Raw genomic sequence first — 15,172 nt, 5'->3', positions numbered from 1 at the left:
AGCCTGAGTTATGCAATCTCTAATCCATTTGGCAATAGTAGCTTTAGTGATGGTTTTACCCAGTTTATTATCTGAAAAGGACACAAACAATTGATCTGTTTTTCGAATTTGTTGAGTCCTGTCTAGATAGAAGCACAATTGCCTGTGAACATCCAATGTATGCAAGGTGTATTCCGCTTTGTTTGAAAATTTTGGAAAGAAAACTGGTAGCTCTAGAGATTGTTGGAGACCGAGATTAGAACAAACTTTTGGAACAAAAGATGGATTAGGCCTAAGTGATACTCTATCCTTGTGAAAAATCAAGTACGGTGGTTTGATAGATAGGGCTTGAAGTTCTGAAACTCTTCTTGCAGAGGTAATTGCAATTAAGAAGGCAGTTTTCCAAGACAGATATTTCAACTCACATGTAGCAGCCGGTTCAAAAGAGGAAGATGTTAAGGCACGGTACCAAATCAAGATCCCACGGAGGCAGGATGAAAAACTGGGGTCTTAAAAGCACAGCACCTTTCATGAAAGTTTTACATAATCTGCTGCTCATCAACGGTGGGTCTATGGATTCGTGAAATTTGGAGATAGCTGCTAGTTGGACTTTAATAGTAGAGACTGAAGATCCTTGATTAAACAAGGATGTTAAAAATTTCAAGACCTCTGGTATCGGGCAGTAATAGGGTCTAAGCCTCTGAGTTGAGCCCAGATAGCAAACCTCTTCCACTTACTGTGATACAATTTCTTAGTGGTGGGTTTGTGGGCTGAAGATAAAATGTGAATAACTTCCGGGTCCAAGGTGTGATTTCTGACTAAAGTCGGAAGTGGAGGAGCCAAGCTGTTAATTTCAAAGTGTGAAGGGACTGGTGCTGTTGTCCCGACTGATGAACCAGAAGGTCTGGAGTTAGATCCAAAAACCAAGGACCGTCCAGAGTATATTTCTGTAGGTAGGGGAACCATACCTGACGAGGCCAGTACGGAGCAATTAGAATCATTGTGGACCCCAATTGGGAAGCTTTCTGGATGACTTTGGAGAGGAGTGGAACCGGAGGGAAAGCATAAAGCAGTCCTGTTGGCCAAGGTTGGACTAGAGCATCCGTAGCTGCCTCCCCTTGACGCGGGGTCAAGGAAAAGAACCTTTTGCACTTTGTGTTTTGTGGTGTTGCAAACCGGTCGCAGCACGGAATCCCCCATCTTTTGAAAATCTGAGCTGCTACTGTTTCATTCAGGGACCACTCGTGAGGAGAGAGAATAGTCCTGCTCAGTCTGTCTGCCAATACATTGGATTTTCCTGGAATGTGGGTCGCTACCAGGAAGCGGTTGGTAGCCACTGCCCATTCCCACACCCTCATGGCCTCTCTGCAAAGGGGGTAAGATCTGGTCCCTCCTTGTTTGTTTAGATACCAGACCACCGACATGTTGTCTGTGTGGATAGCGATAATGCCTTGAGGGAGAAACTTGTGGAGGGCTTGTAGGGACAGAAGTACAGCCCTCATTTCCAACACATTGATATGGAGAAATGTTTCGTTTGGAAGCCAAGAACCCTGAACTGACCTGCCCAGACAATGCCCCTGTCTGGGAGGCATCCGTTGTCAAGGTGGCCACCGGAGGGGGTATAACAAAAGGTCTTCCCTGATTCAGATTGGATGGCAGAAGCCACCAGCGGAGGTCCCCTTTGCACGTTTCTGTAATCAGTATGTGATGATTGAGGGGGAGATCCTGAAAAGACCATTGTGTCGATAACAGCCACTGAAGAATCCTCATGTGCAATCTTGCCAGAGGAACTAGGAGAACCGTGGCAGACATTGAACCTAAAAGTTGCAGGACCATCCTGGCTGGGGCTTTGGATCTTAGAAGCAGGGCTCGGACTTGATCTTATAATGTTTGTATCCTTTCGGTAGGAAGGAAGATTCGCATTAATTTTGAGTCTATCTCTGCTCCTATGAATCTTATGCGCTGAGAAGGCAGCAAGACAGACTTTGACCAGTTGAATGTAATTCCCAGGGAAGCACCCACCGAGATGGTGGCTTGTAGGTTCTCTAGTAGTAGATGCCTGGTGGTGGCAGTCAGGAGCCAGTCGTCCAGATAGGGAAACACTTGGAATCCGAGACTCCTCAGGTGAGCAGTCACTACTGCCAAACACTTGGTGAACACCCTGGGGGCTGTGGTGAGACCAAAGGGCAGTGCACAAAATTGGAAATGACCGTCTCCCAGGCTGAAGCGCAGATACCTCCTGGACGCCTGATGTATCGGTATGTGATAATAGGCATCCTTGAGATCTATGGAGCACATCCAAACATCTTTCTCCAACAATGGGAGAATGGATTGTAAAGTGACCATTCGAATTTGGACTTCATGACGGACTGGTTTAGTTTGCTGAGATCCAAAATGGGTCTCAGGTCCCCTGTCTTTTTTGGCACTAAAAAGAACCTTGAGTAATTTCCGGATCCGATCTGGTCTGTGGGGACCGGTTGGATGACTCCTTTTTCTAGCAGCTTTGAAGCTTCTGCGGCTGCAATTTCCCTTTGACTGGGTGGTGGGTCCGGGATTTTTTGGACGGTGGGGGTGAGTGTGTGAAGGGAATGGTGTAACCTCCGGCAATAATCCGAAGCACCCATCTGTCCTGAGTAATAGACTCCCAGGCTTTTAGGTGCTTGGCAAAACGGCACCCGACTGGCTCCGGAGCAGCACAGCTGGGCAACCCCTCATGGAGTGTGGGAGGCTGAAGAGCCACGAAAGGACTCGCGGTCTCCAGTGTTACGGGGGCCTCTGCCGCCTCTGGGACGGCGTCTCCCAGAAAAATTTCCCCGTCCTCTGCCTCTGGAAGGGGAATCTTCCTGCTGTTGAGGAAAGAATTTCTGTGATTTGCGGAACCACATCTTCCCTCCTCTTTTAGCCTTGGGATAAGGCCGAAAGGGAGTGGAATAACGTGCTCTACGGCAGATAAAGTCTTTCCCTCTTGCTCACAGCGGTAAGAGTGTCTTTACCTTGGGTCCAAACAAAGAGGACCCATCAAAGGGAGCGTCGGCAAAGGAAGACTTGAAGGCCTCCGCGAAATGACACAAACGGAGCCAGGCTTGTCTCCGTAGAGCCACGCCTGTGCCTGCCGCTCTGCCCGCCCCTTCAGCCGCATATGAAATGAGCCTCATGGACGAGTTAGAAATCGAGGTAAGGATAGCCAACTGAGAGCTAACCGACTGGGCTAGCTGCTCAGGTAGGTTACCTGAGAGGGAGTCTGAGAGCTCCTTGACCAGATCCCTCTGTAGTCTGGTGAAATGTGCCAAATTCAGGGACCTCAGAGTAAAGGCCGCTGAAGTCAGGGTGCGCTTCCCGTACCGGTCCATGCTCCTAGACTCCTTATTAGGAGGATGGACGGACGTTGAAGCCTCTGCCACGCCCTGCTGGGTAGCAGATGCCACCACCATGGCATCTACAGCCACGCCTTTCGTTAAGAACTCCTTCTCGGGTGGGGCAGACAAAAATTTGTTAGGGCGAGAAGGCACTGGTTCCACAGTATCTGGATGTTCCCACGCCCTCCGACAAACCAAATCCAGGAGCTCGTCGAAGGGCGGAGACACCCAGGAGGCGGAGGGCTGAGCCCCGAAGGCCTTGAGGAACACCGACTCATCAGCGGAGGGGGGTTTGGAATTCCAGCCGCCTCGTTGCTTAAGGATCTCTAGAATTTCTGCAAATGAGACATCATCCGAGGACGACTTTGGGGACCCCTCCGCATCATCAAGATCAGTGTCTGATGTAAGAAACTCATCGGGGGAGTCCACGTGCTTCCTCTTGCACGATCTCTTCCTTGGGGGCTCCTCCGAAGACAACTCCGAAAGACCCTCAGGAGGAGGGGAACCCCCAGTGGGGGTAACCTCAGTCCCCGGGGCTCCGCTGCCTAGAGACAGGGGAACTGCCAAAGACCCAGTCTCCATGCCCAGGGAAGGTGCCGGTAAAGCCGTAGAGATGGCCGAAGAAGACTTGGCCAAGGCACTCCTCATAGCTCTGAAGGCCGGACCCCCAGAATCCTGGGAGGGTCCGGTCCCCGGAGCCATGATAGCAGATGGAAGTCCCGCGGCCGAAGCACTGAGAGGAAGGCTTGGAACCGACAGCATTGGCCCCGAAACGTCACCCCCGGGTCCGGCCGAAGAAGTCCGTGTGCTAAACTCGGACCCGAAGGCCGGGGTTGGAGTAAGGGTCGGAGCCGACCCTAGGATCTCCACTGGCTCCATCGGCACCTGCTCCGACGGAGCCGAAGCGGTCGGAGGAGGAATGGCAATGGAATGGGCTATCGGCTCCGAAGCCAAGTGGGTCGGAGCCGAAACAAATTTCTGAAAGACTGGGGACTGGAACAGTCTTTGGAGCACCCTGTCTATGTCCGAATCTGACATCCTTGATGACCTGGAAGAGACCGAATGGGTCCGAGTAGGCCTCTCCAACGGCTCCAAGGGACTAGGGGACCGGCTCGAATCGACTCGACAATTATCGGCGCCAAGAAGTGTCCAAACCAATTTCCATCGGTGCGAAGAGGGCTTCGGCGCCGAGGAGGAAGTGTCTGAGCGGACAACCTTCATCGGCTCCGAGATCAGTGGAGCCGATGAAGGTGACCCGCCTCTCGATGCCCCAGCCGTCTGCTCCGAACCCAGAGGAGTCGAGGCTGGAGGCATCGAGGCAGACCGTTCCGCCCTCGGCTCCGAAGTCCGTGGAGCCGAAGGAGAAGCCTGCCTATGTCTTTTGGCGGTCTGTTCCGACGGACTGGTCGGAGCCGACACCCTTTTCTTTTTAGCAGGAGAAGGAGAGGAAGCTAATGCCTCTTCAAATGATGATTTAATAAGGCCTTTTAGAATAAGTTTATTTTTCCTCTCTTGGAGGACCCTCGAGGAAAAAGCGTGACAGACGCTACAGGACTCCTGCAAATGTTTGGCGCCCAAACAGTACACACAGAGAGTGATCATCTGTGATCGACATTTTGAAACTGCACTTAGTGCACTTTTTAAACCCTGAAGGCCTAGGAGCCTGTGACATAATGGCAACCAAATTAGTGTATAACCAGTAAAATACAAGACACACTAACTATCACAGAGAAATTCTTTTCTTTGAATCAAGAACTGTCACAAATAGAAAGGTATGACCAAGGAATACAAGAACCTTTAAAAATAAAAAGGAACTTGACAGACAACGGCTGACAAGGGAAGGCCCTTCAACCCAAATGGAACCTCCAGTCAGACAAAACGCAATCACTACACAAAGTTTTTCCACAAAAAAAACTTCAATCATACACAAAAATACGATATAGCTGTTAAAACAGCTTTTTGTTGAGTTTTAAAGGAATTCCTGACAGGAAAGTAAGAGAAAAAACCCTACTTAGCTCAGCCAAGCTCGAGACCACGTCTTTGCTTGTTAGCGGCAAACGAGATCTGGGGGACTGGTAGTGGTGCATCCTGGGATATAGTAAGCTCAGCCAATAAGAGACTTCGCTCTTTGGCATAAGCGTGCCGAGTCGGAGCCGAGGGATCGACTCCGAACCCATCAGTCAGAATGTAGGCGAGATAGGATCACATAACATCCATATTTGTTTGTAACCTGAAGATTCGTTTTTACTGTGTGGAAACGAGATGAACTGCTTTTAACAGTGTGGATTATTGTTTACATTAAAGACATCTCTCTGTTCGAGCTGTGCCGTAGTTTAATTGCCAGTACCAGTGTTAACATTTTCGTTTTCACTCTTCTTGTGTTGGATACTTCTTTCTGTCATATGTCACAGTTACTTCATGGTATGGAAATTCTCCCTCATTTTCAGAGATTCTTCAACCTCCTCTAGAGCAACTTCCTCATTTCCTGGATGTCCTAGGGTCCCTGGTGAACCGAGGAACTAGTGCCTGTTCCCCCTTCTCAAGTAGGAAAGAGTTTGTATTTTAGGATGTTTCTGGTTCCTCGAAACTTGGGGGGGCTTGACCTACTTTGTATCTATCTGTGACGAAAGGAGGTACTGCCAGCTGGAATTTTGTAAGTAATTATATGTCATTTGTGAATATCAAACTAATTTATATAAAATGCTTGTGTTACAAGTGTATTAGAACTGTATGTTGTGTATATCAAATTGCTTTGTACAGATGTTTCTGTTGAAAAGGTATTTGTAAAGTGCATGTGTTTAAAATGTATCCACAGTGTGCCCTACTGGAAGAGAACAAGCAGTGGAAACAGGAATAAAGGAGGTTAACCTCAGTCCAGCAAACTTTAGAAAAATATCTGAAATTAAATCACTTTATAGGCTAGGCCATAAAGATGCTATCTCACAGGTTTCAATTCAGCCAGAGACTCAAAGTCTGTACTAGGAAGCTTTCTATGTTGTTTTTGGGGTGAACGAATTACTACTCGGAAAGCATGGAGGAATGCAATTGTTTATTACTTCAAGCACCTGCCAAAGATCTGAGCAAAAACCCTTGTGTGTGTATTTTTACAGGTAGGTGCTAAGTCCTGCCAGCAATGGGGGGTTTGCATGAGAACTAGAAGTCAGATGACCAGAAATTATGTCATTCAGCAAGCTATCCGAGCAGTAATATTTTAGATATTATTGTGAGAAGTCCCGTAGTCGGAGCATTCTGTATTTTCTCTAGGACCTGACAACAAGAATAACCATTCACCACTTCATCTGCCTTGCTTTATTAGTAAGTTATTAGGGTATAGTAATTCTCTTGGATACAGTCAGGAATATAGTGAAGCTTAGTTTAGATATTGTTTTTTCTTTATTTATCTGAGCCTGTTCTGCAAGCATATTTATGTGGTGACACTGTGTGGGCTACTTCTAACAGCCTTGCTCTTGGTCAAACCACCATTTGTATTAATATTAATATTTTACAGTAAGATGGACACCCTTTAAGGGCCTTAAATTACCTGGCAGGAGTGACTGGTGGCAGTGGTAACTACGTTATAATCTGGGCAAAAGGGGCCATGACTCGTAAACCTGTGACAGCCTTTCCCAGTTGTGTGTTCGTGCACTTGTAAATCAAACTTCAAAGTGTGTGTGTCATCTACTTGGGCAGGGACATGAAGCACTGGTTGGACAGAGGGTGCTGGAGTGCTTAGCTTGGTCACTCAGCTGAGGTCTCAATTTTATAGCTGTGCCTCTGCCAGTGGAGAGTCTAACTGGGTATCTGAGGGAAGAGGGAGAAACCATCCCTGGACTAACTCTGGTCTCGGTGTGCTCTAAACAGAAATTGCACTTGATGCAGAGAGCTGCATCTGAAAATACTGTGCATGTACCTGTTCATTCTCCCAGTGAATGTCCTCTACTTTTGCCAGTGGTGAGGATTGAGACTCCTTGGTTACCGACCCAGTGGCGAGTCGTCACACTCTCCATGCTCAACACCTTTCTCAAAGTCCATTCTTTTTGGATGCTTACACTTCAAACCCTGTTTCCTCTTTTACTACCCCAGGCTTTTCTGATGTCTTTGGATCTAAAGGATGCTTGCCTTCATATTCCTATTCACTCTTTTCAGGAAGTTTTTACATTTCTGTGTTTCTTTCATTTTCAATTCTCTACTTTGCCCTTTGGCCTCCCTACTGCCCCAAGGTATTCGCAAAATGCCTAGCTCCTGAGATTGCTTTCTGCAAGCTCCAAGGCATTTAGATTTTTCCTTATCTAGATGACCTGCTGATTCAGGCTGCTTCTCCCTGTTATCAGTTAGAAGATCTCTAGTTCACTGTGTCTTCTTCAAAGTCTGGGGTTCAGTATTATCTTCCAAAAGTCCATTCTGACTCCCTCTCAGGATCATGTGTATATGTTTCTGGGATGTAGGATTCAGACAGTGCCAATGTTGTCCTCTCTTCCACCTGCAAAAGTTTTGTCATTGACAACCTACTTTCAGTCTCTTCTTCCTCTCACTGCCGTTCCAGCTAGTGTGTGTCTTCAGGCTCTGGGATTTGTGGCATCTTCTATTCCAATGCCAGACTGCATATGCGGAAGCTTCAGTTCAAGGGTACCTCAAGTCAGTTTGGCTGTGGCATTGTCACCCCCTGCATTTGTGTACCTCTCCTTCTGTGTCTAAAAAGGAATTTGAGTGGTGGATTCAACAGTTTGCTCTCAACCTATGCCTGCCCCTCCAGTCCCATCTCAAGAACTGCTCACCAATGCTTCAGACATGGAGTGGGGGGCTTCATATGGTCACTTGAAAGTTCAGGCTCTCTGGCCACACCATCAGAAATCAGATGGTATCAGCATCAAAGAGATGAGAGCTCTGATTCTGGCCATTTAGGCTTTTCACCACAAGTTCTCTCCAGGCTCCTTGAAGGTGTACACAGGGCAACACTACAGCACTGTGTTATGTCAACAAGCGGGGAGGCACAAAATCTTGCCATGTCTGCAGGATGACTCTTCAGGCTTGGGATGTGGCTCTCAGTTATTAGTTAACTCTTCAAGTAGTGTACATTCGTGCAGAGCACGACTGTAGAGGCAGACACTTTGAGCAGGTCCAAAACACAGGCTCACGGATGGATGATTCACAGAGATGTGTTTCTGGATATTGTCCATCAGTGGGTAATTGCTCTGGTAGATCATTTTGCCTCCCTCTGTTCTGTTCCACAGTGTCATGCCATCAGGCATGGAAGACTGATGCCCTTTCTTGCCCCTTGGAAGGGGATGTTTCTTCACGCTTTCCCTCCTCTTCCTCTTCCTCAAATTCCAAGAGTCCTGCAGGAGATTCAGCTGGATTCTCCAAAAATCTTGCTAGTGACTCCCTTTTGGCCAAGACATCACTGGTTCCCCCTTAATGTTTCTGGTCAGGAGCAATCATCACAAGTTACTATACATGGTTGGACCTTGTTGGACCTCCTCACACAGAACAAGGGTCTCTCACATCCTCACTTGTCCACTATTCAACAGACACTGTGGGTTTTGATCCCTTTGAGGCACCTGTTTTTTGAGCATGTGCTGAAGGTTTCACAAGAGGAAGGAAACCTTCACCCAGGAAATATTATATGTCCAAATGGCAAAAAATTTCTCTCAGATGCCATGCTCGTAACCAGGACCTTTTTTCATTGTGGGGTCTCTTTGGTCCTTTTCTATTTGTGTGAGTTGTTTGATTCTGGCTTGTTTTTTATTTCTGTGATGGGCCATTTGTCAGCCATTTCTGCTGGTCTGCCCTTGACTCCTCCCTTGGCGTCTTGTTTTGAGGTCAAACAATTTCTGAAAGGCATCCTGCATCTTAGGCTTCCAAGGAAACATTCCTCCTCCTTGGGACCTTAATTTTGTTTTGGAAAACTTGACTCTGGCTCCTTTTGAGCCTGAATATTTTGCTTCTTTGCAATATTGTATGGGCACTTCTTTTTGTTTTTTCACAGGAACAGGGTGTCTGTTAGTACTAATACTCCTTTTTATGCCCAAGGTAGTGAATGAACTGTCCTTGACTCAGTCAGTACAACTTTCTTCCTTTTTCCCCTTCTTATTCTGCTAGTGAGAGGGTCTTTCTTACCTTAAATTTGCACAGACAGCTCAGGTACTGTTTGGATTAAACTAAGGCCATTCGTAAGTCTGACCAGCTTTTTGATTCCTTTTATCCCAGGACATTGGGTTTGGCTGTTTCTAAGGAAACCATGTCCTCCTGGATGTCTAAGGCCATTTCTTTTTGTTCTTTTCATGGCAAATCTTTATCTGTTTCTGTTGGAGCTCATTCCAATAGGGCTGTTGCTGCTTCTGGTGCCTTCTTTAAGGAACTGGGCACCAATTCCGTCCTTGAAGCTGCTACTTGGTCTTCAGTGCATATCTTTATGGATATGGTTTTGAGGGCCTGAGCAGGTTTTGCTAGAGCCAATTTGTATGGGTTTGAGGGCTGTTCTCCCCCTTACACCTCCCATTTTGATTCTTAAGCTTTTTTACTCTCTCTAGTAAAGAATACTGCAACAGTGATATAGAGGGACATAGTGCAGTTGTGCAAAACCTTATCATAACAGTACATGTCCTTCTTTTCACTGTTGTAGTATTTGCTCCACTTATTTTGTTCTGGATTCCCTTCTGGCTGAGGGTCTCCCTTTTTCTAATGCATTTTTCTCCTGTATGTGCATGGACTGTTCTCTTCTGGGGCAGTTCAGCTCTGGGTGACTTCATCCGTACATCACATTTATGCTCTGTCCTGTGCAGAGACCATATGTGTGATGTATGGTGCATACAAGATCATAAGACTTTGGTATACTGGCGTAAAATCAGGCAGTCTTACACAAGAAATTCCTAATAGTAAAGAATACTGCAGCAGTGAAGAGAAGGACATCTGCTGTTATGCAAAGATTTTATACAACTGTACTTTCTTTTAATTACTATATATATTTTTAATATTTTTCATGTAAAATAGTTTATCTGCCTACTGTTTCAAACTTCCTGTAGTATATGCTGGTAAATCATTGGAGGTTTGAAGTCACTGAATAATGAGTTAAAGACTTTATCATAGCTCTCAGTTAATCAACGACAAATCCAGAAATAGCCAGGGACACCTAAAATATTAGTTCTGTTAACCCGAAACATTGATAGGATAACAGAATGTGAATTGCTATAATTCTTGTTTATTGCCGTTGTGCATGTGTAATTCACCACCTTTTTTCCAAATATCACCAGTTTTAGAAGGGAATCGGGGGTCTCCCTGAAGTTGACGGGTATGGACTTTTTATCCTCCAAAAACATAAATCCTGTAATTTTATAAGAGCAATATTTAAACTCTGTCTCTCTTTTTGAGCCATTGTCCCCTATTCTTTTAGGCTTTATCTGGATCTCTTGAGATAAGAGGTTGACAGGTATGCCTACCTCTTAATTTTAAATGAGTTGCATCCACTTTTCAATTTGTCTCCCCCTCTCACATACATGCACATACACACACTTCCGCTTTAATGCACGCAAGCACCCATACATTCTCACATGCAGACAGAAACATAAACAGACTCATACATGCACACATGCATACACTTTTAAATTTTTTTTGTAATAATTAGTTTGTTTTACACTTGCTAAGCAGCAAACGTGCTGCTTAGCAAGCATAAAACAATGGCTCAATTGATCTCATTGTCACTTTCATGCACACATATACTCACAACATGGACATACACACACACACTTCTTTTTCCATTTCTAATGAGATTGCCTTTGCTTCCATCTTAGTTATGCCCCCCCCCTTTGAGCAGGAATTAGTAAATCAACACTGAAATAACCACCAGAAGGTCCAGACAAACCATCAGTATAGTTGGAACCAATAGTTTTTATTAGTTTATTCCTCTTTCAAAGTTTATGCTTCTGCTTTGTAGGCCTGTCCACCTTGATATGTATCTGCCCTTCTTTGCTGTCTACAGACTTCCAGGTTAGAAAGTTTATATCTCCTGCATCAAAGGAGATTTAACATATTCTTCTTGGATCTTCAGTTTTGCTTTAGAAGTATTCAGAGAAGTCTTCCTTCAGCCAGTTTAACAATCTAACTAGTAGGTGTTTCTCACCTTGAATGTTAGTCAAACTGCAAGCTGCTGTGGCCTCACCCTTTTAAGGAGTGGGGTGCCTCTGTCTGCTAATCCTCCTTTCATTCCTGGTGTGTTTTTGGGTGGTGTTTTGGTTCAGAATGTCTTCTCTTCCTTAAATCATTATCAAATGTCAAGAAGAATGTTACATACTTTATACGGCTCTATATCAGAACATCGAAAGTTCATACTTTCGAATGTTCTTACATCAACCCCTATTCAGCGAACGCTGAAAATAGCGAAACGACAGATAACCAAATTTTTTCCTAGGGAAAGAATTTGGTTATCTGTTTCTGTCGTTTCGCTATTTTCAGCGCTGTGTTGGAAAGTTATGGGTCGGGTTCAGGTAAGTGTGAGATTGGGAGTGGGTTAGGTGAGTTAGGGTTAGGGCACGAGGGAGATGTGTGTGCGATTGTGTGGATGAGGGTAAGGGGGGGTTAGGGTGCGGGTGAGGTGAGTGTGCGATAGTGATGAACCTTAGGGTTTGGGTTAAGGTAAGTGGATAGTTAGTGGTGTTTGTACAGTTAAGTGTAGATTTAGCTGTAAGATTTTGTGTGTGTGTGTGTGTGGGGATTGCTGTTTGTTTGGTGTGCTTGTGTTGTGTGTGTGTTTTGGAACAGCAAATTTTTTCCATAGGAAAAAAATCGCTGTTCTGAATGTTCAGTGTTGTCAGCGTTAGCTGATTAGGGGTCGATGTAAGAACATTCAAAAATGTGAACTTTTGGTGTTCTGGTATAGACCCCTTTATACCACCTCAAATATTTGTGTGCCTACTTTTATAGAGGTTTGGGAGGGTGGCCTAATGGTTAAGGTGTTTGCCTTACAAACACAAGGTGCAAGGTTTGAGTCTCACAAGGGATAATTGGCTAGGCATAAATTGGCTCGCAAGGGCAGTTAGCCTAGTACTAATCTATGAACCTATGAAGTTCTTTAAAATGTCTGATCTGCTCTTTTTGCTATGATGGGTTGCGTTATAGTAAACTGGTTTTCAAGTGCTATTGTCATTTTTATTAGTGTTTCAAAAAGAGAGATGTGGTAAGGATCAGTACTTCACATCCAGGGCTATTATAGTTTGCCACTGGCATAGAGGGGTACAACCCTGACTATGACCCAACCATATGAGATTTGGTTAGAAGCCCTGGAGCTGGAAGAGCTGGGTATGGTAGGAGAGGAACTTGAGTGGAGCCTGTTAACTTCTCTCGGGGAGAAGAGGGTGTACAGAGCATGACACTTTTTATGATGGTGGCCAAGGTGTGCAGTGACAGTGCAGCTTCTAAAGGGGCTGGGCTTTGATTTTGTCACTTGCAGAAGGAAGGCAGTTGTTGAGCATCTTGTACACTGGCCCCTTGAGCATGTTCCAGGTCTGCTCAAGGAAGATGGATAGTAAGCCGAAAAAAACTTTTTCCTTCATTTAAGTGACTGTTCAGCAAATGATAAGCCTGATCCATGTTTGCAAGGAATGAATGAGCCATATGGCTATTAAGAAGGGAGAATGAATGGATCAGTAACGTGGTTCAAAGGGAGAGAGCTGATGGTAAGCAGGGGACAAAACAAACCAAAAAAAAATAGGGTTGCTTTTGCTATGTTAGCTTTCTTTTAGGGGTTACTTCCTCAGATATCTGTGAAGCATAGGCTTGTTAAACACACAACTACAGAGAATTTAGCTGAATTTGTTGGATTCTGCATACAGTTAATCATCTCAAAGATAGAAAACATGAAATACTGTGTGTGTACTTCATGTATCAGCATATGCTTTAGATCCTTTCTTTTTGGTGTTGATTTCATATTTTTCTACCCTGTTTTGTTGCATGAATTTGCATATCTGTTGATTGGATGTTGAAGTACTAAACAAACTTAGTGCTGTTTCTGGATATGTGGAGGCCAGGTGTGGTGGTAGCCTTTTTTAACTGAGAAGTCAGTGAAAGTTTAACTACTTTCTTTTCCCACAGAAACATGCTAGGCTTTCCAGTATTGTAGTTGCCTGGGTATACTTCCTTGTAAAATTGTATAGAACAGTTTCTCAGTGCTTAGCGAAGAGCTTGTTTTATAGGTTCAGTTAATAGGGCTGCACAGCTGAGATGATACCAGCCTGGGGAGGCTTTTCATTGTTAGCCTGCGTCTGCTTATAGTCGGGGCAGCCATTTTTCATGTGGCTTTGGACTTTACCCAACACATTCTGTTTGTTTTCATACTTTTGTGTGTAATGCCATCTGCAGATACAGTGTAGAAGCAGATAGGATGTAATCAGACTGAGCTGAATGAAACTGGACTTCACAAAATGAACTTCTTCTGTAATGATGTTTCTGAAGACAAAAGGGGTATCAACCATCTATTTTGTTACATGAGGAATGTAGTTTACTAGTATTGTCATATTAAGATAAGTGTGTATGTCTTTTGTCTTTAATATATATATATATATATATATATATGTCTGTCTTTCCCTTCAGCTATTTTGGACCTACATACAGGCAATGTTAACCAACTTGGAGAGCCTGCCTCTGGAGCGGATCCATAACATGCTAAAAATGTTTGTGATGACGGGACCTGTGGTGCCAGAGATTGATCAACAGGAGCTGCAAGTCTTCTTGCAGAAGAAAGTCTTAGAACAGCAGCTTGTTTACTCTGGGGTGTGTATCGTATCCCCAAGAATTCTCGATAGCACTTACTGAAAAAGTAACTTTAAAATTATTATTGGCTAAACTGCTATACACCAGTAAACTTACCAAAAGGCTTGGGTCCACAATACAAAAAAAAAAGTGTCAAAACAAGTCAGTCTGAGAATCACAGGCAAGTGAAAAGGATTGCTGATGGACTGATATTTTTTTAAATAGACCTGCTACATAATGAAGTGGTGGTTGCTTCTGCTAAAGTAACAGGATAATATAAAGGTGTGCTTTGCACGTCAGAGTATAACTCACTGTAGAAGATTTGTGATAAAATCACCAAAGTTAAATATTTTTATATGGTCATGGCCGCTCATTCAACATGTTAATTATTTTATTTTCAGTTATCTGTTATTGCTGTTACAGCCTCACTTTTAGTGCTCAGAAAGACCAGTGGGTAGAGAATGAAAAAAGAAAATCTTTGGTACTGATCAAGTGAGTCTGAGCCTGCATTGTTTTACTGTTTTCATTAAATTCCTTTATATTTGTCTGAAGAAACACCACTTTATCAACTGTATTAAATGATTTTCATCAGAGTGGTTGCCTAGTTGTTTATAGCCCCACTCATAGAACTTATCTGAAAGCCTTCCTCAAACTATTTGGATGTCATACTCCTAGTGCCTACAGTAAATTAAAGAAATCCATTGTTACTGCCTTTATAATGTATATTGTCTGGAAAAAATGTGATTGATGGCAGCCTGAACAGGAACAAGTAACAAATGATCTGCTTTATTTATTGACATGTATTAACCGGGTTAGTCCAACTGAGCCAGGGGCCCATTTTCAGTGGAGACCCGAGGAGAAAAGCTCCAGAGATAATGCAAGTGATTATGATATTTACAAAATATTAAAGTAGAGTCACAGAAATATAGTACAATCAAAATTTGTGTATAGCAATACAATGCATAGGTAAAATAACAGTTAAGTACAATTTCCAAAATTTGAGAACAGTATACAAGCATAGGCCAAATAATTAAAAGGTTTAGAGAATATTACACCAAGAGCAGTATAAATACAGTTTGCTAGAGCAAGTACAAGGA

General features: G+C 44.1%; 1 protein-coding gene across 1 annotated transcript in view; it reads left to right on the top strand.

The window, feature by feature from the left end:
• Nucleotides 1–14,668, top strand: part of ANAPC2 (anaphase promoting complex subunit 2) — a 1,102,972-nt gene extending 1,088,304 nt beyond the window's left edge. Inside the window, 2 exon segments of the mRNA XM_044058339.1 lie at nt 13,917–14,091; nt 14,094–14,668. Of these exon segments, the coding sequence (XP_043914274.1) occupies nt 13,917–14,091; nt 14,094–14,128 (210 nt within the window). The 3' untranslated portion in view covers nt 14,129–14,668.
• The last annotated feature ends 504 nt before the right edge of the window (nt 14,669–15,172 follow it).

The sequence above is a fragment of the Protopterus annectens genome, chromosome 16.part0 (assembly GCF_019279795.1).
Source record: "Protopterus annectens isolate FY-2018-M chromosome 16.part0, PAN1.0, whole genome shotgun sequence".
NCBI lineage: Eukaryota > Metazoa > Chordata > Ceratodontiformes > Protopteridae > Protopterus > Protopterus annectens.
The sequence above is the reverse complement of the archived record's forward strand: the minus strand, read 5'-3'. Positions and strand labels throughout refer to the sequence as shown.